Genomic DNA, 25,619 nt, shown 5'->3' with positions numbered 1-25,619 from the left:
CACAAACACACACACACACATACACAGTGTCACATGGCTTGAACTGATGAAGCAACAGGAAGCATCATCTGTCAGTGTTTCCTCTACAGATGACATTAGAACGTCTGTTTGACTTGATCAGGATGTGAGTTCACCAGGTAAGGATCCTACCAGGAAACATTAGACATGTTTGATACATGAAGTATGGAGAATTGTGTTGTGTTTGTACGACTGTATGACTGTGTATATGATGATGTTGTGAAATCTTTCAAGATGTGTATTCGATGCTCACAGATATGAATATTCATTAGTTAACTGCAGATTTCCAACATTTGAATTTGGGGCCAAACTGAACCTTCTCTAAGAATGTTTTCCATGTTTTACTTTTAGTGTTGCCAGATTAAATCAACACCAGGTCACAAGTTAGACTGCTGTCACGCCTCATTTCACTGGTGAGATATGAGGAAGTCAGAAGGCCTGACAGCTTGGATAAGATTGACTGAAGTTTGATCCACTGTTAATACACTGAGTTTATCAATAGCCTCCCTTTACAAAGTCCAAGTCTCATTTGTTCCTAAGGATTAAAATCCTTCTTACTACATGTTAAAGTACAGAGTGTTCACTTTTATTCAGTTCTTTTCTACACTGAATTCCATAGTAAAATTAGAGAAGTGAAAGTGCAGTAAAAATGCTCACTCTCTGTTTTCACATGTAGAGATGAAGCATAATTTATTTTCTTTGAAACCTCAGGAGGAATCAAATCTCATCTAAAAGTGACTCTGGTATTCCACCCTGATCCTGTTCAGATGTAGTGAAGGGTCCCTGTATCAGACTTCCTAGCAAGACAGGTAAAACTCCAGCTTATCTAGCATGTGGCAATTCTTAGTATTTATGGTGATTTTGGTACTTGGAGGTGTGAAGTAATCACAGTAAAAAAACGGAATCATGTCACCAACTATAAAACACGCCCCCTTTTACAAGACAGTCAGATTTTACTCCAGTTTCTATGTAGACACTGGACTTTCTGAAATTGACCAATCAGCACTAAGAGGAGGGCGGGCCTTCCAGAATGGCCCACCAATCAGAGCAGTAGCTCATTAGCATAAGAAGCTGCTAATGTAAAACGACCTGTTTTCTTGTAGGTGGGAAATAAACACTGTAAAGTGAATAGCTAAAGCTATAAGTAAAAGATCTTTACAGAAAAAAACTTTTTACTGAAAAATAAAATTGCTGAAAAAGCAAATGATACCCCTCCTTTACACTGCCTCCTTTGCTCAAGCAGATTCCACTGTAATGGTGGCAAAAATGTTTTTGGGACATGAAAACCAGCAGGGACCCTCAAAATGCCCCAACTTTTTAAAACCCTGCACTCATGAAGTCACACTGTGAAAAAACACAGCTAGTGAGATGGAGTCCTGCGTGCTGCAACCATAATGTGACACTAATACAGCCAGGGGCGGAAATCACGGGGGGGACAGGGGGGTCCGGACCCCCCCTTCCTGGGACTAACAGAGAGTTGTCCCCCTCAATATATCATTGTAAACATAACTATATAATTTTAAATAATATAATAATATGCATTGAAAGCACTTGTGCTAATTATAGACGCAAAACAATGCGTTTTTAAGTTTCGAAAGATTGAGTCCCTCTCTCATATGCCTCACAGTGGTTTGGTCCACTGCCTACCTGCCTCCCCGAACCCCCACACACACACATCAGCCCTCAGTACGAGTGTGTGTGGAGGATCTCTGGAAGTGTGTCAGTGGTGGCTGACCTCCAGTAAGTAGCTGAGGTTAACTTAAAACAAAGGATGTGTCAGACATTTTTCTTTACTTCTACCACTCAACAGAATAAAACACATTCACAGTTGTAATCAGACTACATTTTGTTCCGTTACCTCGCGGTTGAATCTTGTGCGTCAGCGTGTTGGTACGGAGCCGCGTCTCCTAATGCATGTGTGTGTATGGAGGCAGGAGGTCTGTCCACTATTAAAATCATCATAACTCGCTGAATTTTCGACCGATTTTCAAGCGGTTTGGTTTGTTACAAATGCCAGACATGTATTTATGATACAGGATACTTGGTTAAATTAAAATGCGGGATTTCATACCAAAATACTTTATCTTTTGTAGATGGTAACAGTAATATTTCTATAATATACTATTTAAGATTAACTTACCCTATGTAATTAGGTTCTAAGTATATTATTTTTTTCTTACTGCATGTAAAATGGCTGCCACTATGTAATTTTGGAAATAAATGAAGACTTAATTAATAAAAAAAGTCATAATTACAACAAACATTATGTTAAAATATAAGTATGTTTCTGGCAGGCTTCATAGCGTTCTGGACTTTTACACATTGACAGCAAAACATTAGAGATCTGCTTTTTCGGGAAAACTAAATCTAATTAGGCATATATTAGCTTTAGTTCAGTTAATGGGTGTTGCATCTCACCTACTACTGTAAATAACCTGCATGCTGTGTGTGTGTGTGTGTGTGTGTGTGTGTGTGTGTGTGTGTGTGTGTCTATTTGTCAGCCAGCCAGGTCAGTTAAAATGGCAGAGAAAAGAAAAACAGACATCCGATCATTTTTCAGTGCACCGAAACGCCAAGTAGAAAGACCCCAGTAATATCAAAGGCAATTTGATAAAATCTTCATAAGAAAGGAATGAAGTGCTTATGGAAATGTTTCATAATGGACCTCTATATACATTTAATACAACAATACTTTTGGCGGCACCTTTGGTGTCCCCTTCAGGAATTGCTCTTGAGAAATTTTTCTGTTTATTGTCCCCCCCAACAGTGAAATGAAATATCCGCCCTTGAATACAGCACACTATGCATGCTGGTTGGTTTATGTGAGGTTCTTCTAAAGGTTTATAGTTATCACCAACATTTCATTTTCTCCTCCTTTTTTCCTTTTTTTCCCTCATGACTAAACGGCTCAGCTGTTCCCAGCCACCATTTTGCTGCTAGCAGCGATAATTTTACATTGCTGCTCTGCGTTTTGTTTCCACTGTGAAAGTGAAAGAGCAGAAATAGTTTTGTCTGCCTGTACATGAATATAATGTTAAATGCATGTATGAGGCATGTGTGTTTACTGATTTTCTATTCCACTTTGACAGAAAAGAGAACTTTGCTATACTTTTAAACCACAAATGCCAGATTAATGTATTTTGAACAGATTTTGTACCGCAAGACAATGTGCGAAAGGTCAAATAAACAGAATATACTTACTTACAGCCAGTGTACACAGCAACAAGAACATGTGATGTTCAGATCAGGTGGCTCATTCCAGTTACTGGCATCATGGTGCTGGAAAGAGTTACAGCCAGGAAATAAAAGATAAAAATATTAACCAGTTCACAGAAATAAAAGGAATGTTAAAGAGGAAAAGGGAATCACCCTGCTCTAACTTTGTTGAAGAAATTCATACATATACAAGTACTGTGTGTTTGTACCAAAGGGTTATATATGATCAGACAATAGAGCAAATATTATCAATTACATTATCAATTACCTTTTGTGATCTGGCTGACAAAGTACTTTTACAAGACTTGCATATCTATAATACTGGTATTGACGAGATGAGATTAATTTTTAATCATCCCAGTGGAAAAATTGCACAATTGTCCTTTGAGTGGAAAATATTGTCGAACTTTACCAGGGAGCAACGATGGCGGCAGATAAAGAAAAGCTCTTGGAAACACTGGAGGATTTGGGAGATGAAGAGCTGAAGAAGTTCCAGTGGTTCCTGCAGCAGGATGACATCCTGGAAGGTTTCCCAGCCATCAAAAAGAGCCGACTGGAGAATGCAGACAGGCTGGACACAGTGGATCAGATGGTGCAGACCTACAACCAACACTCTCTGGAGGTGACCAAGAAGGTTTTGATGAAGATCAACAGGAATGATCTAGAGCAGAGTTTGTCAAACAGCAGCTCAGGACACGAAGGTAAGTCATGGGGAGATAAAAATACTAAAAGAAAAGACACAAATGTCTCATGCATTTATAATTAAGCACTGATAACACATTATTTGGATAGTCCAACACTGACATTAAAGTAACTATCAAGTGAAAAACAGAAATGACACAATGTCTCATAAATTTGTAATTAAATACTGGTAACACTTTATTTGGATAGTCAAATGTTGACACTAAACTAACGATCAAGTGACAAAAAGTAGATGTTCAACAAAGTGTCACTTGTCTATTTGGTCCATCTCTACAGACTATGTAACCCTAACCCTATCTCTAACATTAACCCCAACCCTAAGATTAACCCAAGCCTCTATAGAGACTTCACAGAGTTATGAGTTTCACTTGAAACTCAATTGACTTTTTAATGAAACATTATAGTAACTTGATAGGAAGTTGAGTGTCAACATTAGACAATCCAAATACTGTGACCGAAACACTTTATACCAACAAGTTATAGTGTGAGCTGTATCATTTCAGATTCAGATTCAGATAACTCTATTTTTTCTGGTAGGAACTTCAAGTATGGAGGCATCAAACATACACACAGGCATATATCAAGACAGCAACAATAAACACAATCAACAGTCAGTCATAAAACCAAAGTCAGAAAAATAATCATAAAAACAGTCTTAAAGACGCTAAGCAGCCACACTAGCCTCAGAGTTATTAGCTGGTTGTTGGGCGGCACAAAGCTAGACACGGCTGGTTTAGTCCTTAGTGTTAGTTCACTGTACCTGCATCCTGAGGGGAGGAGACTGTTTTGGTTGTGCAGTGTGTGTGTGTGTGTGTGTGTGTGTGTGTGTAATGTCCGAAGGTATATGTGACTCCTTCCTTGGTGATGCTGGTTAGTGTTCCTGGTCTGTGTAAATTATTTTATTGCAGATCCTCACAGTCTTGTGGAGGCGGTTTGTGTTGATGCTACACAAACCTTCTGAGGAAAAAGAGGCATTGCTGACATTTTGAGAATATGTTTTGAGTATTTCTCATGAAGGCGGCAGGGAAGGGAAACTGTAGTGATTAGAAATTACAGACTTTAGCTGAGTCAGTGCTGCTACCAGTCTTCTTCTTCTTCTGCCCTAAAAGTATCTGGCTCTCAGGATCCGTAAGAGCTTCAGCAACCAAACTAGGCAGATAGGTCCAAAATCTCAGCCGCTACTCAGGCAACAAAAACCACGTCGGTTGGCCTCATGATGGTGCTATAACAAGCAACTTTACATTTTGGCCTGTAACTTCTCAACCATACGTCATAGAAAACAAAAGCCCATTTCCATCAGAACAAGATTTTCCGCCATTTTGAATTTTGTCCAAAGTTGTTTTTTCGCTACTACTTTCCGCTACTAACCCTAACCCTAATTTTGACCATCTTCACAAAATTTGGCACACAGCATCTCTGAACTGTCCTGCACAAAAATGATTATACAGTTTTTTGATATTCCATACCGTTTTGATATAACTGGCTTCCAAAGTTTGGTCAAATGTTGTGGGCGGGGCCTATTTTACAAAAATTGTCATAACTTATGAATGCATTGTGCTCTCTCAACCAAATTCGGAACACTTGTGCTGGTATCAACTCTGAGCCAATATGCAAAATGTGGTATCATTAGGGGGCGCTATAGCAACATTTCAAATTTTAAATGGACATAAGTCGGTCACTGTAAATCATATAAACAAAATTCCTTTATTGCTGGATTCCTTGGGTCAAGCCCATAGACTGCAAAAAAGATGGAGATAGTGAGTGTGACGTCACCCACAGGTTTCTGAAGAGCTGTTGTGAAGCCAAAAGTTGGGGTTTATGATCTGTTAATGATGTAATTGATCATTTTAAGAGCATGTATGGGTATAATTTGACATTTAAAACACATCAAAAGTAGTTATTGCCTTTTCTTTTGTGAGGCAGACTTGACTCCGATTCATCCTGACTGTGATTCTGTGACTCTGGTCCCATTTATCGAGTGCTGTAGAGGCAGAGAAAAGGTTTTGAGCTCCATCAGACCCACAAGGCCTCAGATGGCAGTCAACCCCGGACCAGGACCAGCAGACCTCAGTCAAGGACGAGACAGAGACTCAGACAGCAGGTCAATGGTTCAGGTTTAAATAAACAGGAACACATGTATGGGTATAAAAACTAAACATGATGTTCAGTCCCTTCAGTCCTTCAGTATTTATGTAAAGAGTTGGTGGATGCATAGTAGCTGTTGGCTGGTTGGCTGGTGTTAAATTAAATCCCTTAACCTCTCTCTCTCTCTCTCTCTCTCTCTCTCTCTCTCTCTCTCTCTCTCTCTCTCTCTCTCTCTCTCTCTCTCAGGGGATGTCAGTGATGTCGGGGAGACTTCAGAGAACAGAGGATCTTCCTCCATTCAACCACAGTCTGCTCCTCTTCCTCACCTTCCCATTGACAGCAGTCAGACTGAAGGTAAAGCTATTCTCTGGCTCGTCCTGGCTGCCATGTTGGTCTTGTCACTGCCCATTTAGTGTGGCTGTTAAATTGATGAAGGATTTAATTAATTATCTATCAATTATTTTCTTTTACTTGATGTCACAGCTCCTGGAAGCACCGATTTATTTCAGTAAAAAATGCAGAATTGGGCTTGTGACTTGAGAGTTGGTTGTTCAAATCCCAGACCTGGCTGGAAAATCTTGCTTGAGAAATGGAATCAGTAATGCTCTGCTCTTCCTTTAAAGTGATGTTGAACTTTGGTAGTATCTTGGGTTGTGTATCTTCCTCCATGATAAAACCCTAAAATCTGCAATTCTCTGTTATCTGTTGCTCTAGTAGAGACGATTGGAGAATTGTGTTTTTTTCTCTCGCCATTCACTGCCATTATGGTGAAACAGGTCTCAAAATCACGCTTCTAGCACATACACGAATGCCAGCAAAGCAGATTCTGACAATATATAAAAAACTACTCATTGTGCTGATTTTTTTTAAGTGAATCCCTTTCTTTATGTTATTAAACCTTTCAATTTGAACAAGTGTAACACCGAAATCCGGTCTGAAGAATTTTGGTGTTACATTTGTTCAAACTGAAATGTGTAATAACATAAAGAAAGCAATTCAGCAGCATGACTAGTTTTTTTTATGTTGTCAGAACAGAATCTGCTTTGTTGGCGTTTATGTGCTAGAAGTGATTTTCAGACTGTTCCTCCATATAATGGCAGTGAATGGAGAGAGAAAAAAACACAATTCTCCAGTCTCCTCTACCAGAGCAACAAATAACAGAATCACTGATTTGGGGGTTTTATCATGGAGGAAGAGACACGACCCAAGACTCTACCAGAGTCACACAGAGCAACAGAACAACTATTGTCAAGATGCCCTTGAGCAAGGCAAGGCACTGAACCCCCAGTGGAGCTGCTCAGTAGAAGACTGTGGTTGTACTGCGCAGCTCCCACGTGTAAATGTGTAGATGTGTGATTGTGAAGTGGTGGTGTGAGTGAAAGCAACCCACCATTAATTAGGTGCTACACCTGTAATGAAATATCTGAATCTGAATACTAGAATATTATCCACAGTTTGCTCTATCTGTTATCACAACCTGCCTGTTCCACTAAGGCTGCATATCAACAAGAAGTCTCTCTTCACAACGTTGCCTTTGTTTTCAAAGGCATATTCAGATCAGTCAGTCAGTCAGTCATCTGATGCTTCATGAGATGGCCTCTAGAGGGCGTCTTTGGCTAAGAGATGCAGTGTTTCCCATAAATACGTAAAATCAAAAGTCGGTCAATGTATAGAAAATTGATCTAAATCAATCTCTAATGCACCTGATGTCACATCAGGTCATATTTGTCATATAGAGAAGAAGAGAAGCACAGAGCATCAGCAGCATTCAATTCAATCTGACAGAGTCTCCTGGTGTTAAAACTAAAGTGAAACTTAACATTCCACAATCTGCTCCAAACTCGCCTGTGTTAGTAACAGTAACTTGATAATTCGTCTTCTGCTGCCCTACAAACTTTAAGGGTAGGTAACATTATTACCTTGTGGTATTTAAGTAACGTTAGTTGCACGCACCATGGGTCTGTACAGGATCTGTGCTTGTTTGTTATTTCAAAGGAAACATTGTATTGACGTTGACAGTGAGAACATTTTTGTTATTCTCAGAGCACTTTTAGCAAAATAGGTACTGTGCTTCAAATGGGTTTTCATTGGTCTCATAAGAATCTGTTTAGTGCTGCTAGGTATGAAAGAGGTTTCCGACGGACACACAGTCTAAAACTTTCTGTTTTAGCTTTGTTTTAAGAATGTTACTTTGTTCTACACAGATTTGCTGGTGAGAACAACAGACTCTCAACGACTCATCATATGGTACCAACAAAAGCTCCAACCTAACCTCCAGGACAGTTTTATGTGTGCAGAAGAAGGATGGTTAGAGAAGAACGATCAGAAACATCTGGATGATATCTACACAGAGCTCAACATCACAGACGGAGGTGACATACACATCAACAGCCAGCATGAGGTCAGGCAGATTGAGATGGCATCAAGAAAGCCAGCGGACACAGAGAAATCAATCAAACCCAGTGACATCTTCAAACCTTCTGGAAAACACAGATCCATAAGAACAGTACTGACCAATGGGATTGCAGGAATCGGCAAAACGTTCCTTGTGCACAAGTTCATCCTGGACTGGACTGAAGGAAGAACCAATCAAGATGTTCATCTCATATTCCCCTTCACCTTCCGCCAGCTGAATTCACTGAAAGGAGAAAGGTTTCGTTTTGCAGAACTAATTCACGAATGTATCTGGGAAACCAAAGACATCAAGGAGGAGGCTCTTAATGAAATCTTCACAAAACTACAGAAGTCAGGAAACAAAAACTACAACAAGAGTAAATTCAAACTCCTGTTTGTGTTGGACGGACTGGATGAGAGCCGCCTTCAACTAGACTTCACTGCCAATGAAAAGCGCTCTATTGATGTGACAGAGTCAACCAGAGTAGAAGTACTGCTGACAAACCTCATCAAGGGGAAACTGCTTCCCTCTGCTCGCCTCTGGATAACCACACGACCTGCAGCAGCCAATCAGATCCCTGGAGACTTTGTTGACATGGTGACAGAGGTGAGAGGCTTCACTGACCCACAGAAGGAGGAGTACTTCAGGAAGAGATTCAGAGATGAGGAGCAGGCCAGAAGAATCATCTCCCACATCAAGACTTCACGAAGCCTCCACATCATGTGCCACATCCCAGTCTTCTGCTGGGTCACTGCTACAGTTCTGGAGGATCTGTTGAAAACCAGTGAGAGAGAAGACCTGCCCAAGACCCTGACTGAGATGTACACAAAGTTCCTGGTGTTTCATATCGATCAGACCAAAGAGAAGTATGGCACAGAAAACAGCATTCAGTACATTCAGTCACTTGCTAAACTGGCTTTTCACCAGCTGGAGAAAGGTAACCTGATCTTCTATGAGAAGGACCTAAAAAAGAGTGGCATTAACTTCACTGAAGCCTCACGGTACTCAGGAGTGTTCACACAGATCTTTAAAGAGCAGGACCGGCCAAAGGACAAAGACAAGAACAAGATGTTCAGCTTTGTCCATCTGAGCATTCAGGAGTTTCTGGCTGCTGTTCATGTGGTCCTGTCACTCATCAACAGCAACAAGAATGTAATGCCTATGCCACGACTGACTTTCAAAAATCTGCAGATGTTTTTCAGCAAAACATCTGCAACAAAGGTCCACAGGATTGCTGTTGACAAGGCCTTACAGAGTCCAAATGGACACCTGGACTTGTTCCTCCGCTTCCTCCTGGGTCTTTCACTGGAGACCAATCAGGATCTCCTAGAAGACCTGCTGACACAGACAGGAAGTAGCTCACAGAGCAATCAGGAAACAGTCGAGTACATCAAGAAGAAGATCAGGGAGAATCCCTCTCCAGAGATAAGCATCAATCTGTTCCACTGTCTGAATGAGATGAATGACCGTTCTCTAGTGGAGGAGATCCAACAGTACCTGAGATCAGGAAGTCTCTCCACAGACAGACTCTCCCCTGCTCAGTGGTCGGCTCTGGTCTTCATCTTACTGTCATCAGAAGAGAAGCTGGATGTGTTTGACCTGAAGAAATACTCTGCTTCAGAGGAGGCTCTTCTGAGGCTGCTGCCAGTGGTCAAAGCCTCCGATAAAGCTCTGTAGGTGAAAAGATGACTGGATATATTAACTTTATTAAAATATGATGTGAGTACAAAATGGAAAACATTTTAAAGTTGTTGTTTGACTTCATCACTAATTCTCCTTTAGGCTGAGTGACTGTCAGCTGTCAGAGAGAAGCTGTGAAGCTCTGGCCTCAGTTCTCAGCTCCCAGTCCTCTAGTCTGAGAGAGCTGGACCTGAGTAACAACGACCTGCAGGATTCAGGACTGAAGCTGCTCTCTGCTGGACTGGGGAGTCCACACTGTAGACTGGAGACTATCAGGTCAGGATTCCTGAATGTGCAATTTTAAGCACTGAAAGTTTTTTACATAGGTTTTTCAAGTCAAGTCTTATTTATTTCTACAGCCGTTTCATCACACAGCATGTCTCAAAAGACTTTACACAGAACGAGCCTCCATGGATCTAACTAATCAACAATCAATCACAAAACAAAATGATGCAATGCAATATGCAACAAAATAAAACACAAGGAAACAAAACAAAGCACAGGACACAAAACAGCATGTTGGAAAAACAGAACAGGTTGACCTAACCTACGTAGCTGAGCTGAGCAGCAGCACCAACTTTAGAGCCTCAGTGAAGAAAAGGAGAAACTCCAAGAAAACATTATTAAGAAAACAATGGAAGGGCCAACACCAGACAGACAGAGAGTGTAATGATGCAGACAGACCAACAGGCAGCGCTACACAGTGTCCGGTTCCTGTATTAATGCTGTCTGAACTAAAGTAAGAGAATAATACTGTGTCAGTCCTGAACTGGACTGGCTGGGGTTGGCTGAATGGCAGTAAGAACAGAGAGGTTTTGAGTTTGGGTTTGAATACTTCCAAAGAATTAGCTTCCCTAATCACAAGAGGAAGTTGATTCCAGAGATAAGGAGTTCGGTAGAAAAACTCTCTGCTGCCTGCCGATCTCTTCTTGATTCTCAGGACAGTAAGGTAACCAGCGTCCTGCGATCGGAGGGAACGAGGGGAACATGAGGGATGATGAGGTCGGATAAACATGACGGCATGAGCCCGTATAGCAATTTCCACTTTAGCAGAAACACTTTGAAGTCAGATCTGTCTTGAACTGGGAGCCAGTGAAGGGAGGTCAGAATGGGTGGAATGTGATTGAGTTTTCTAGTTTTAGTTAATATTTTTGCAGCAGCATGTTGTATGAGTTGAAGGTATTTTCAATTATTTTCAATACTGTTGTAATGGAAATCTTGGATTTTTTCAGAATCAAGTTTATTCTGATCCAGCTTCATATACAGAGCTGTGAACCTGCCCAACAAAGGATCCATCGCTACGATGTAATTTATAGAGTTGTCAGCTGATAGTCTATATGTTATGGCAATGTAACAGGGGAGGAGCTTTTCTAAAAATATGTTGGCATATTGTATTTATTTATTCTTAATCAGGGGCAGTGCACATTAATCGACCTGAGGGTAAATGTGGCAGTGTCAGCCAACTGGCTAATTTTCATCTGTTGTCCCTGTGGCCAGATGCTATTAGCCAGAAACTATAGTTACAAAATACATATAAAAACACAACATGCAATCATCTGTACAGATACAGGTACAGTACAGATAGACAGACAGGACAAATATGAGAATATGAATTTATTGATTCAAATTTCAGCATTTATAAAGCCAGAAACTGTAATGTTGTCAGTTTCAAGAGACTCCAAGAAGAGTTAATTGTGTTTGACTTTCATAATCTACAAGCATTAACAGTGAATCTAATCAAACTAAAACATTAGAAGAGAAATTGTTCTTTCATTTTATTTGTAGCAGACAGTGTCAGCAAAGACAAATAACTACTATGAATTTAGATATAGCAACTCTGTTGACCAAGTCATTACCACAGATAGCCGACACAGTTACAGATTTAACTGATAACTCAACAACATAAGTCAATTGTTGTAGAATTATGGATTCACTGTAACTTAGCATAACATTTGTAACTGTTGGCAATGTCAACTATCCTGAAACCATGAAGTCTTACCCAGCTGGTGATTCATTACATTTCCATAACAATTAGCCAACAGCCAGAGATAGACAGAATAACACTGCTTTCAAAATAAAAGCCTAACATTTGTCACCACTGAACCACACTGTCACCCCACAGAAAGAAGGTCTTGGGTTTAAATCTCAACCCCGGTCCTTTCTGTGTGGAGTTTGCATGTTCTTCCTGTTTGTGTGGGTTTCCTCCCACAGTTCAAACACATGCAGGTCGGGTGAACTGGAGACTCTAAGTTGCCCGTGAGTGAGTTTGATGTAGGATGGTATCTGACATGTATATGATGTAGTATATGATGAAGTATGTACATGATGTAGGATGGTACATGCTTGTGATAAAGAGCTAAATAAACTTGGCATATTCATTTATTTATTTATTTTTGGGTGTACTGAAGATTTTGTGAAAATGCATCAATTGAATTTTCATTTATTACTAATTCCTCCTTAAATATATTCTGTATTTTCATTTTGATACTTGGTATTCCTCAAGAAACAATCTATGTTCATCATTAAGGGTTTTGTGACCAGAAATCCTATTTGCCTGCTACATTCTACGGTAGTAACTTTATTATCCCCATTTTCATTTCAGACTGACCAATTCAACGCGTTAACCCTAACCCTAACCCTGCTCTGATAGTTAATACCTGATATTACCGGTCATTAAATTATTATAGGCTAGTGCACAACATTTTGTATTATAGTAATAATTTCCAGGTATGTTCTTGATTTACTAGATAAAGATATAGATCAAGATGGTTTTAAACTAAAAAAAAAAAAAAAGTTTACCTGGAAAGTTCGCCCAGTGTTATCACTGTGATTTATTATCAAAGTATTATTATTACATTATCATTAGCGTAGAGAACCTGTCACTCGACTACAACATGGCGAGTTGGTAAGTCTGACACAGAAAGTGGAGGTAATAAAATTAAATCCATTAAGTGCAGACACAACACATTTGATGAGTCAAGAAATGACCAAAAAGTCTGAATAGGTTACATCACTAGTATGTGTTATATATAATGTGAAAAACATTTTCATATCTCTGTATCTCCATTGATGACATGCAGTATATTAAAGTGATGTTTTTACAGAGGAGAAAATATAAACATTTTAAAGTTGTTGTTTGTCTTCATCACTATTTCTTCTTCAGGCTGAGTGTCTGTCAGCTGTCAGAGGGAAGCTGTGAAGCTCTGGCCTCAGTTCTCAGCTCCCAGTCCTCTAGTCTGAGAGAGCTGGACCTGAGTAACAACGACCTGCAGGATTCAGGACTGAAGCTGCTCTCTGCTGGACTGGAGAGTCCACACTGTAGACTGGAGACTCTCAGGTCAGGATTCCTCAACCTGGTCAACACATGACCATTTAAATCCTGCTTTACTTACAGAGTAACATCAGTGAATAGATTCCTAACCTGTGGAGGATTTTCTCTGCTCTTATGATTGTGGTAACAACCTTTCACTCTACTTTCTGTCCCCTATGAACTGTTTTCTGCTTTCTATCAGGATATTTCATGATTTCCCTCCTTGCTGTCTCTCCTGTTGAGACCTAAAATACCAAAAAGGATTTATAAGATTCTGCAGCAAACTGATCCAAGAACTGCCAAACTGACCAAATGAAAGAATGAGAGAGAGTGAGTGTTCAGTTGTGTGATGTGTGTAAGACTTCAGTTTATTGTGATATAAACCATTTATTATTTTTGTATTCTTTATAATTTGGGATTGGTAGCGATATTTCAATCAATGGACTGACAGTATGTTTTGTACGGTGGCCATTTTAGGACATCCTCAGCCGCCTTTGTCATTCGTAGCTGTACTTTGTCAGACTTAAATGGAGTTTGTCTACAACGGAGGGCAGTCCTGGCGTTACAATCAAGCGCTTCAGAGTCCCTCATCACACGGATGAATCTCACACATGCGCAGTGCGCTACAACTGTACTGAAAAAGCAGTTGCAGGTAAATGCATAAAGCATTTTGGATTAATTGTGCGGCGATTCTGATAAATCTGATTATTTGGATAGTCCAGCACTCTGCAACAAGTATCGCTGCCTTATCTTGATTTAATGTGTTATGATTTCTTTTGAGAAAAAAAATGTCTTATTGTTGATTTAACTGGGGGTAGATGCTGCTCCGTCATATTATCTGACGTTATCTTTTGCTAGTTTAGATTATTCCTGGCTAAATTGGTAAAGTAAGCAACTGTGGAATGATGCTAAGTAATTTCCCTATAAACATATAATATACATTTATAATATGGGCAGATAGTTGACAAGATCACTGTTCATAGAGCCTACACCTGGCTAGCGTTTTCTTGTTATTTTAATAAGCGAGCAAATTGAAGACTTCTGGTTTAGTGGTTGCGCTTTTAAAATAAAAGCACGATTGCAACAAACATAAAAATTATATTTAGAGCAAATATTAGAGCAGTTTTTCATTACCAAACAGACAATCTTCACATAACTTGAATCATTAACTTGTTTGGCGTGATCCTTTTCACACAAAATCATACATTATCAAGATAAGGCAGCGATACTAGAGCTGGACTATGCAAATCTGAATCAGATTTATCAGAATCGCTGCACAGTTGATTCAAAATGTATTTTCCTGCAACTGGTTTCTTTCAGTCTGGTTGTAGCGCATTGCACATGTGCAAGATTCATCTACGTGATGAAGGATTGGAAGCGCTTAATTGTAAAGCCAGGACTGCCCTCTGTTGTAGACGAACTCCATCTAAGTCTGACAAAGTACAGCTACGAATGACAAAGGCGGCTGAGGATGTCCTAAAATGGCCACCGTGTTTTGGGTGTGACAAAGGTCTACAATGGTAAAATATTTAAGAAAGGAATAAGGGAATCATTTAAGGAATCAGATACTTAGGAAGAAATTATTAAAGACTCAACATTGATAAAATGTTTCCCAATTTCCCAATCCTAATTATGTCATATTGAATAAAGCTCAAGCAAACATTTTAAAGTTGTTGTTTGTCTTCATCACTTATTCTTCAGGCTGAGTGTCTGTCAGCTGTCAGAGAGAAGCTGTGAAGCTCTGGCCTCAGTTCTCAGCTCCCAGTCCTCTAGTCTGAGAGAGCTGGACCTGAGTAACAACAACCTGCAGGATTCAGGACTGAAGCTGCTCTCTGCTGGACTGGAGAGTCCACACTGTAGACTGGAGACTCTCAGGTCAGGATTCCTCAACCTGGTCAACACATGACCATTTAAATCCTGCAGAGTAACATCAGTGAATAGATTCCTAACCTGTGGAGGATTTGTGTGTGTGTGTGTGTGTGTGTGTGTGTGTGTGTGTGTGTGTGTGTGTGTGTGTGTGTGTGCAGGCTGTCAGGCTGTCTGCTCACAGAGGAAGGCTGTGCTTCTCTGGCCTCAGCTCTGAGCTCCAACCCCTCCCATCTGAGAGAGCTGGACCTGAGCTACAATCATCCAGGAGCCTCAGGAGTGAAGCTGCTCTCTGCTGGACTGGAGGATCCACACTGGAGACTGGACTCTCTCAGGTCTGGAGAGGCAACGTCTGCTAGAAGGCTGAGAGTCACACACATTTTCTCTGTCACACTGAGAAGCTGAGGAGTATTGGTTAATGTCTAACAGCAGTTATGACTGATGCTGTATGGAAACTCATTCATATTGAAGGTTATTAAATGTCCATGTTTCCATCATCAAAGAGAATCTGCTGGTCTGACTTTGTTTATTCCCCCAGTGTGGACCATGGTGGAGAGCAGAGGTTGAAACCAGGTCTGAGGAAATGTAAGTGTGTATTTAGTTTGATTCATGAAAACAAAGCAACACACATTCAACTAGTTCTTTAATACACCTTGTGGTGCAACCTGGAAAACATCGTCAGTGATGAACCCGGGGTCATCAGGTGTTTCGGGTCTTAACATCAGACACCCTCACCTGGGTGACCCAGCTGGGGGTTATCAAGCCCCGACTTGTGTCCAGGTAGCGCATTACGCCACGCGTCACCCCTCTTCGACCAGAGCCAACGGGAAGCCTTTTCAGCGGCTTCCAAGATGTTCCTGATGGCTCTTCTTCTTTGCAGCCCACAAGTCCCCAAGAGTCCCAGGACCCGGTGTAGAGACTGGCCTGCGAAGCCCCTGCAGACCACTTCAATTGGCTCACAGCAGGCCTTCCACCCATTCCTCCGACACCCAGCTACCAGATCTGCATACTTGGCTCTCTTCCTTTCTTGCGCCTCCTCCATCCGATCTTCCCAGGGGACAGTTAGCTCTAGCAAAACCACTTGCATAGTTGCCATGGACATCAGGACTAAGATGGTGTCCGGGACCCTCAGTTGTCTCCCTAGGTCGACCAGGAACTGCCAATCTCTTGCTGTAGCGAGCAGACCACCCTCGGCCTTTGGCTGGGGCTGAGGCTTCTCCCCTGCTCGAACAAAGGCGATGGTGCACTTTGTTGGGTGTTGCTGTAGCTGATGCCAGTGCAGATGGTGTCTGCTACTGCCCGCCTAACTTGGTCATGGCGCCAACGATACCGCCCCTCTCCCAAGGCCTTTGGACAGCAGCTGAGGATGTGCTCCAAGGATCCCCTTTTCTGGCAGAGTTGGCAAGCAGGTGAGTCCGCCAGGCCCCAGCTGAACAGGTTGGAAGGGCTTGGGAGGACATCATACACTGACTGGACCAAGAACTTGAATCGGTGTGGTTCCGCCCTCCAGAGTTCTGCCCAGGTGATCTTTCGGCCCGTTGTATGCTCCCACCTGGTCCAGGCCCCCTGCTTGCACATGCCCACCATTCTGCTGTAGCAAACTTCCTCCACCTCTGCGCGTACCTCCTCCTGGATTAGCTTTCGCCTCTCCTTTCCTCAGGCTTTACCATAGCAAGGTCTTGAATTGCTCCTGCGCCCGGCCCGACCAGTTGCCACAGTGCCCATCAGGATGCTGTGCCGCAACCTTGCCTCAGCCCGCTCAACTGCCTCCTGCGCGCGCCACTTCCTTCCTTCCTTCCATCTGTGCCGTGTCCTTCAGATTGCTGGTGAAGATCTTACCTAGGCTCTTGCCTGGCTTTTCTGTCACAGATGGAATTTGGGTGTCTCCTAAAGAGAAGCGGAACTGCTCAGTTACTCTTCCTTTCCTGAGGACCAGAAACCTGGATTTTGCAGGCTTGAAGCTCATTCTTGCCCATGTAATGAGCTGTCAAGTCCTTGAAGGAGCCAACTGCATCCGGGCACTGATGTTGTCGTTACCGTTAGGTCATCCATGAACGCTCTGATCGGGGGTTGTCGGGTGCCAGATTTGGACCGGGGACCTCTGCACTCCACTTCTGCAGACTTCACAAGCATATTCATGGCCAGCGCAAACAGGGACACAGAAATTGTGCAGCCAGTGATGATACCCTTTTCTAGCCGATGCCACACTGATGTCGAAGTCCCAGAGGACACCCTCAGACTAAAGTTGTTGTAATAGTCAAGGATGAGGTTTTGGATCTTCTCTGGAACGTGATATCTGGTCAGGGCCGATTCTACCAGCTTGTGCGAGATCGATCTGTAGGCATTAGCAAGGTCCAGCCACAGCACTGCCAAGTCTCCCCTGCTTTCTCACGCCTCTCTGATCAGTTGCGTTACCACACCTGTGTGTTCTATGCATCCTGGAACACCTGGAACTCCTCCCTTCTGCACTGAGGTGTCTATGTAGGAGTTCTTAAGGAGAAACCCCATTAGGCGATTGGCAACAATCTTGAAGAAGGTCTTACATTCCACACTGAGGAGTGAGATCGTCCTGAATTGCTCAATGTTGCTTGCGTTCTCCTCCTTAGGAATCCACATGCCTTCTGCATATCTCCACTGATGAGGCACCTTTCCCCTCCTCCAGATCACTCTGTAGATCTTCCAAAGGTGCTCTAGAAGCCTGGGGCACTGTTTGAAGACCTTGTACGGCACTCCACTCGGGCCTGGGGCTGAGGATGTTCTGGCCAACTTGATGACCTCCTTGACCTCTTTCAGTGTGGGTTCATTGATGTTGAACAGGGTGCTGGGTTCGGGTGGGGATATAAGGGCTGCGCAGTGGCCAAGGTCTTGCTCCCTCATGCTGTCACTGTAGGTGTTGCTGATGAGGCAGTTGATCTCCTCCTCAGGGCATGACAGGTGACCACTGCGTTTCTGCCCCAGCAGCTTCTTCGTAAATCCAAATGGATTTGCAATAAAGGAACTGCGCTTGCGGGTCTTCTCCTTGCCCCTCTTTCTGTGCCACTCTGCGCGCCGAAGGGTGATTAGCCTTTCCCTTACCGCGCCTCGAAGTTCTGCCAGGGCTGCCTTCTCTTCCTCACTTGCCTTTCTGTACTGGCTCTTGAGTGTCCTCAGCTCTTGTCTAAGTTGGCCGATCTTGACCTCCCGACGGTTTGGATTTGGATTTGGTCCTGCAGTAGTCTTGGTGGCCCGTTGTTCCTTGACGCTGAACCTCTCCGAAGCGATGCTGATTATGAAGGTGCTCATTGTCTGGAGCCTCCGGTCCACATCACTCTTGGCTGTTGCTTTAAGGGCTGCATCCACATCTTCGTTGAACTGGCGCCACTCTGACTCTTTGTTGGCAGCAGGCCACAAAACCCGGCGATGTTCTGATGGTCTGCTTTGGGGTGTAGCTCGTGGTGCTTGGAGGTTCTGGGCACTGTGGGGTGTCTCCGGGCCTAGCTCCTCCTCCGTCTCACCAGGTGCTGTATCAGGAACTGGCACTGTGCGTTGCACCACTTGCTCCTTCCTCAAGCAGCCCATCTTGGTCTGGTGGATCTTTAGACCTCTTGGGTTTTTGCAGACCTTGCCGCATCTGCAGACTGCACTCGTAGTCATTTGCTCATTAGCTTGGGTCGTTACCAGTATATCCGTCCATTTAGGGTGCTCATCCTCCCCCCCTCTCAGGCACCCCTGGGGGTATTTCACTGAAAGGCTCTTCGTAGCATATTTGTGGGTGCTCCCTCTCGAGAGCTGCAGCTTGGGGTGCTAACCCTCCTTGCCCCGGTTGCCGCCTCTCCGAGCTGTCCACTGTCTCTCCAGTTGTCACCACACTATTCACGGTTGTCATCCAGCCTTTTCCTGGAGGTCACTGGCATCGCCATACTAAGTTAGTTCTTTAATACACCTTGTGGTGCAACCTGGACACATCGTCAGTGATGAACCCAGGGTCATCAGGTGTTTCGGGTCTTAACATCAGACACCCTCACCCGGGTGACCCAGCTGGGGGTGATCACGCCCCGACTTGTGTCCAGGTAGCGCATTACGCCGCGCGTCACCCCTCTTCGACCAGAGCCAACGGGAAGCCTTTTCAGCGGCTTCCAAGATGTTCCTGATGGCTCTTCTTCTTTGCAGCCCACAAATCCCCAAGATTCCCAGGACCCGGTGTAGAGACTGGCCTGCGAAGCCCCTGCAGCCCACTTCAACTATTTAGATAGAAAGTCCATTCACACAGCAGTATGTGACGTCCATTCATTCAGATCCTAATGAAGTTGATGGCTGACATCATGTGTTTTAATTAAACTGCTAAATAAGTTGTGAATTATTTATCTTTTTATTTATGTGTATGTATGTGTGTGTGTATATGTATTATCATTGTTATTGATTTATTTATTTTTAACCCATTCGTGTTATTATTAGTCTCTTTTCATCATATTTTCCTAATTGTTAAACCTTATGTAAGCCTCATCAGGAGTTGGTTGCCTTTTCTTGTAATTTAAATCAATAAGTAATAATATACACAAAAATGAAACTAACTAAAATAATTAACAACCAGCCTGTTAATAAATCAACAAATAATAAACACAGCAGGTGTATTAGATAAAAATCTGCTGCTGTATTGTGTCTTGTTCTCTCATCAGATGCCTGTGAACTCACTCTGGACCCAAACACAGCACACAGAAACCTCTTCCTGTCTGAAGACAACAGAGAGGTGACAGCAGTGGAAGAGGAGCAGCCATATCCTGATCACCCAGAGAGATTTGACTGCTGGCCTCAGCTGCTGTGTAGAAATGGTCTGACTGGTCGCTGTTACTGGGAGGTCGAGAGGAAAGGAAGTGTTTATATAGGAGTGACTTACAGAGGAATCAGTAGGAGAGGAGAGGGTGTTGACTGCAGGCTTGGAAGGAATGAAAAGTCCTGGAGTCTGTTCTGCTCTCATTATAGTTACTCTGCCCGGCACAATAACAGAAGAACAGACATACAAACCTCCCTCTCCTCTGACTCTAACAGAGTAGCAGTGTATCTGGACTGGCCTGCTGGCTCTCTGTCCTTCTACAAAATCTCCTCTGACACACTGATCCACATCCACACCTTCTACTCCACATTCACTGAACCACTCTATCCTGGGTTTGGGTTTAGGTTCTGGTTTGTGTCTGGTTCCTCGGTGTCTCTTGTCAGATAGAGGAGGGAGAGAGAAACACACTGCTGACCAAAGACAGCTGCTGAAATGATAGTTCACTCTGTACAGGATCTCACACACACACACTCTTCTTTTTTTTTATAAACTTTGTTTCGATTTTTTCATTTTAATGAACAGGTACAGAGTTACAAGTAATCTCTCCTACTCTACGAGACGGCGGGTCAGGAGGGATGCAAACGCAATTGCATTTTCTTGATGAGTAGATAAATTTTCCTCTGACACACCAAAGATGGCAATGATAGGGTTAGGGTCAAGCATTCTACCACATACACGTGAAAGTGATTCGAAAATGGGGCTCCAGAAATTATTCAGTGTCTGACATGACCAAAACATATGTCCCAGAGTGGCAGGGGTTTGGTGGCATCTTGGACATTGGGGATTCACTGTAGAGTAAATTCTAGCTAATCTAGCATTTGAAAAGTGCAGTCGGTGAACTGTATTAGTCCATGTCTTATGCAGAGGGATGTTCTGATAGTTCTACCCTGTTATGACTCTGGTCATTTGTGTTGTTGTGTGGGTTAACAGCTCTCTTCTCTCCTCCTCAGTGTGTGCATGCCAGTGTGTGTGTGATGAGATTCAGGTGTTGGTGTTCTCCTGGATTGGTTTAGGGGACGGGATTGCTGCTGGCTGATTGGCTAACGCGGAGGATTTAAACCAGCTTATACCAACCTTCCTCCCCTTTGCTCACTCCCATTTCCAACAATGGAGGCTGCCCTGCTGAACCTTTGAGCTGTGTGTTTCTGTAGCTGGTAGTATTGTGAGCAGGCCTAACTTAGTGGGTTAGATGTAGAAATCTGTGGTAGGATGTGTTTAGATACTTTGTAAAACCTGTAGATCTGTTTTACTATGCACTGTGAATATTCTACACTGAAGTAGCAGTTAGTAGGAGTGAGAAGCCCTGTCTTTTTGTAATCATTTTTCTCCTGTTTTTTGGTTAGGAGTTAGGTTAAAGCCTTGCCTTTTGTTTCAACTTTATTTCTTTTGTTAGGGAAGTTTAGGGTTTTGAATTATAATTGTTTTGTTTGTTATTTTGGGCATGGCTCAGCTCTGAATCCTTAAAAATAAAAACTGCTACATTGTGAACTTTGGTTGTGGTGCGGCTGACCATTCTTGGGAGTGGGAAGAGGGGGGGGCACCGAACGTGTTGTGTCCTGGTTTCCCTTAGACCAGGGGCGTAACATACCCCGATGTCCTCTTCCCAAGCCACTTTGTTAACCCTTGCTAACCCTCGGTCCAGGTAAGGGACTTAATGTGCTGGATCACAGTATATATATCTTTGAAAATAGGCCCTTCACAGAAAGATTAATTAAGTAATGTACTGAGTCGGGTGGGGGAGAAAAAAAAAGGGTAAAATGGGAATTGTCTTTTGGCAAAGCTCTGAACCTGTAAGTATCTGAAAAAGTGAGATCTGGGGATATTATTGTTGTCACATATGTAGTCAAATGTAAAGTTGCTATTAATAAACAAGTCAGAGAAAAATTTTAAACTATTTCTGTGCCACAGCTTAAATGCTGAGTCTATTTGTCACAGCAGGAAAAGGTGGTTGAATGTAAGTGGAGAGAAAGTGCTCGCTTGCTTGAGGTTAAAGTGTCTTCTGAATCGGTTCCAGATTCTATGTTTTTTTTACATTTGGGTTTGCAATGTGGGTCCCTGGATTCAGAGGTAATGGATGTAATGAAGAAGTCAAAAGAGATATAGGGGACGTCGGGAGGCTGGCTTGCAGGCAAACAGAAAAACCGGCAGTAAAGCACACAGCTAAACTACAAATTGAAAAACTACTCAATAGTAGTGGCACAGGCTAAAGCAAAACAACTGAGCACAGAGACAGGGGAGAGCACAGACTAAATACATGAGGGTAAATTACTAACAAGAGACAACTGGGGACACAGGAAGTTGACAGGGAGAAAACGCACATGGGGAAACAAAAAAACAAAACATGTCACAGAGTAGCTGGAGCAGGTGTGACAGTTACACATATCCCCAGGTATATAAAGTACTTCAATTCTATCTTGAATGGAAACTGATTGTACCTTGCTCTCTCAGCTAGCTCATTGATAGGGAAGAGTAGACTTTTTGTAAAATTTAATTTATAACCTGAGAATTTTCCAAAAACTTCTAGCAAGTGGGGTAGAGATTCGTCTGGGTTTGAAATATAAAGGAGTAAATTGTCATGACTCTATGACTAATTGTCATAGGGCCGGTTTCACAGACAAGGCTTAAGCCTAGTCCCAGACTAAAATGCCTGTTTGAGCTGTCTTAACTCAAAGCGACTTGCACAGATTTATCTTAAAATAGTCGTAGATTTAGCCTGTTCTGGATTAAACAAAGCTGATTGCAAGAGGGAGGATTAGAGCTACTCTAGGACTAAATTGAAGTTTAAATTAATCCTTCAAAGAGGCAGGTTTAACTTCTTAGTACTGTTTGTGAGGGAGCATGGACTATTTGGAATATCTAAATAAAGACCAACATGCACTACAGAGGCCAGCCAGACAAGTACTTGTGGATAGGAGTAATCCATTAAATTACTTTGATGAAATAACTTTTTGAGACCGCTTTCGTATGTACAAAGAAAATGCATTGGAGATAATATCTTTGCTTGAGCCTAGACTTTCCTCTCTGTCTCAAAGAGGAAGGCCTTTACCCAATTCTCTCCAAGTTCTGATCACTTTGAGGTTTTTGGCATCTGGAATCTTTCATCGTGAAACTGGTGATTTGTGTGGTGCCAGTGAAGCAACTGCGTGTAGAATAGTTCACAAAGTCTGCAGGGCCATTTGTGAACTGAGGAGTCTTTACATCAAGTTTCCTGATGCTGCTGGCCAAGCCAACTATAAAGTGCAGTTCTATGAATATGGGCACTTCCCAGGAGTGATTGGCTGTATAGATGGATGTCATGTTCCTATCAAGTGTCCATCAACTCCTGATGCTGAGGAGTACAAGAACCGTAAGAGCTGGTTTTCCATCAATGTTCAGGGTGTATGCACTCCTAATTTAGAGTTTTCAAACATTGTTGCCCGTTGGAAAGGTGCAACTCACAATTCAAGGATTTTTCTCAACTCTCCCTGTGTGCTCAGTTTCAGAGAGGACAACATAGTGGACTACTACTTGGTGACAGTGGATATGGTCAGAGTAACTTTTTATTCACTCCATACATAAATCCCACAACAGCTGAGCAGCAAAGATATAACAGAGCTCATATCCGCACTAGAGGGATGGTCGAGCGTATGTTTGGAGTATGGAAAAATCGATTCCAGTGTTTACGCAATACACTTTGTTTCAAGCCAAGAAGATGCTGCAAGGTGATCTTTGCTACAGCTGTGCTGCACAACTACCTGAAGCAGCATTGCTGTCCTGATCCTCCAATGGAAGATCAGGATCAAGCAGATGTGCCCATGGCTGAGGCAGGCAATGACCAACGAGGACTTGCACACAGAGTTGCTTTCACACTGCAGCACTTCAACTAGATGAGATGCATTTAAATATGGAATGTATTCATTATGGCTTATTTTTGCTTTGATAATGTTTGTTCTGTACAAAATTCAAATAGTGTGCAGCAAAATTAAATGAGTGACTAAACCAAGGCTGGTTTAAAATACTCACACTCATGAATATCCAAATGACAAAACATTTATTTTTTACATATCATATTGTTCACTATGGCTGGTAATCACAATTGTCTCATTACTGTATCTTTTTTGGATCATAGCTCTCTCTTCCAACTTCATATCCAATTCAACCTGTAGAATTCTCATTTTCATTTCATGTTCTTCCTTCAGATATTTAATTTTATGCTCATGAAATTCTCTGGCTAACTTTTCATGCATGGTCATCTTTTTTGTTCTCTGCTGAAAGTCGGTGGCAGCATCTTCTCTCAGGGATGCTATAGCAGATGTGGAGGGTACACACTCACTGTGCACTGGCTCTTCCAACCTGTTCAGATTTGTTTCCTCTGGAAAAAGAACACCGTTAGAAGCACAAATAAACTCATATGGTCCTTAGAATGAAAGAAGAATAAAGATTGAAACAGACAGTGGAATATATTTACCAAAGGAAGTAACCAATTTACTTTCTTTGGTATATTTACCATTTGTGCTCTGTTCTTCATCTGAACTGTCCAAATGGTCATCGTCTGGTATACCATCCAGAGGTTGCTGGTGCTCTATTATTCCAGACAGCAAGTCACTCAATTCATCAGTCTTGTCTTTTTTTGGTGGTCCACCACCAGTATTAAATCGCTCTCTTCTGATCTCTGCATTCTCTCTTTTTAAAGCCAGTTTAAGGTTCTTCCACAGAGTCTATAAAGGCAGATATCATTCAATATAAGTGATGTCACAAAAATATGAATATGAGAAATGTGAAATACTGATAATAATTAAGATATCTCACCTGAAGTTGTTGTACTGTTCTTGTGGTTACATTTTCATTTGCATTGAATTCACTGCAAATTGCAGCCCAACCACTCTTTTTCTTTTGCTCAGTAGCAGTAGTATGGTTTTTACTTTCAGTAACTGGATGGTTTGACACAATTTGTTTTAGTAGCGTTTTTTCATACTGACTAAAGTTTTTTGAGCAAATTCTTTTTGCCTCTGCCATTGTTTTGTCTCAAGATTCACACCAGTAATGATGTTTTCTATTCCATTCCGGGTTTTTATGAGCACCATTAGACCAACAGCATGTGCTCATATTTAACCTAATGAGGCTTAACCCAGGTGTTCTCATTTAGGCTTACTTACCTTACTCCAGGACTCCATAGTTTCCGACTAACTAAGCCAAATTTAAGCCACGTTCATGAAAGCTACTTAAATGTCCTAGTTTAACTAGTACACATTAAGGCCTACTCCTGGCTTAATCTAAGCCCTGTCTGTGAAACCGGCCCTCAGTGTATTAACAGTGGGTAAATGTTCAGTCAAGCTTATCCAAGCTGTCAGGCTTTATGACTTCCTCATATCTCACCAATGAAATAAGGTTTGACAACAGTCTAACTTGTCACGTGGTATTGGTTTTATCTGGAAACACTAAAAGTAAAACATGGAAAGAAGGTTCATTTTGGCCGTAAAGTCAAATGTTGAAAATCTGAGTACAATTATTAATGAATATTCACATCTGAAAGCATCGAAAGATTTCACAACATCATC

General features: G+C 42.2%; 1 protein-coding gene across 1 annotated transcript; it reads left to right on the top strand.

Moving 5' to 3' along the window:
- Positions 1–96: 96 nt before the first annotated feature.
- On the top strand, positions 97–21,955 carry LOC144539501 (NACHT, LRR and PYD domains-containing protein 3-like). The gene is made up of 9 exons (XM_078284794.1): positions 97–137; positions 3,650–3,935; positions 6,268–6,375; positions 8,226–10,089; positions 10,199–10,372; positions 13,260–13,433; positions 15,434–15,607; positions 15,811–15,857; positions 19,928–21,955. Exons 2-9 carry the CDS (start codon positions 3,659–3,661, stop codon positions 20,467–20,469), a joined length of 3,360 nt encoding a protein of 1,119 aa, XP_078140920.1. The 5' UTR covers positions 97–137; positions 3,650–3,658; the 3' UTR covers positions 20,470–21,955.
- Positions 21,956–25,619: the final 3,664 nt, after the last annotated feature.

The sequence above is a fragment of the Centroberyx gerrardi genome, chromosome 7 (assembly GCF_048128805.1).
Source record: "Centroberyx gerrardi isolate f3 chromosome 7, fCenGer3.hap1.cur.20231027, whole genome shotgun sequence".
Lineage (NCBI taxonomy): Eukaryota > Metazoa > Chordata > Actinopteri > Beryciformes > Berycidae > Centroberyx > Centroberyx gerrardi.
This window is presented reverse-complemented; position numbering and strand designations above follow the sequence as displayed.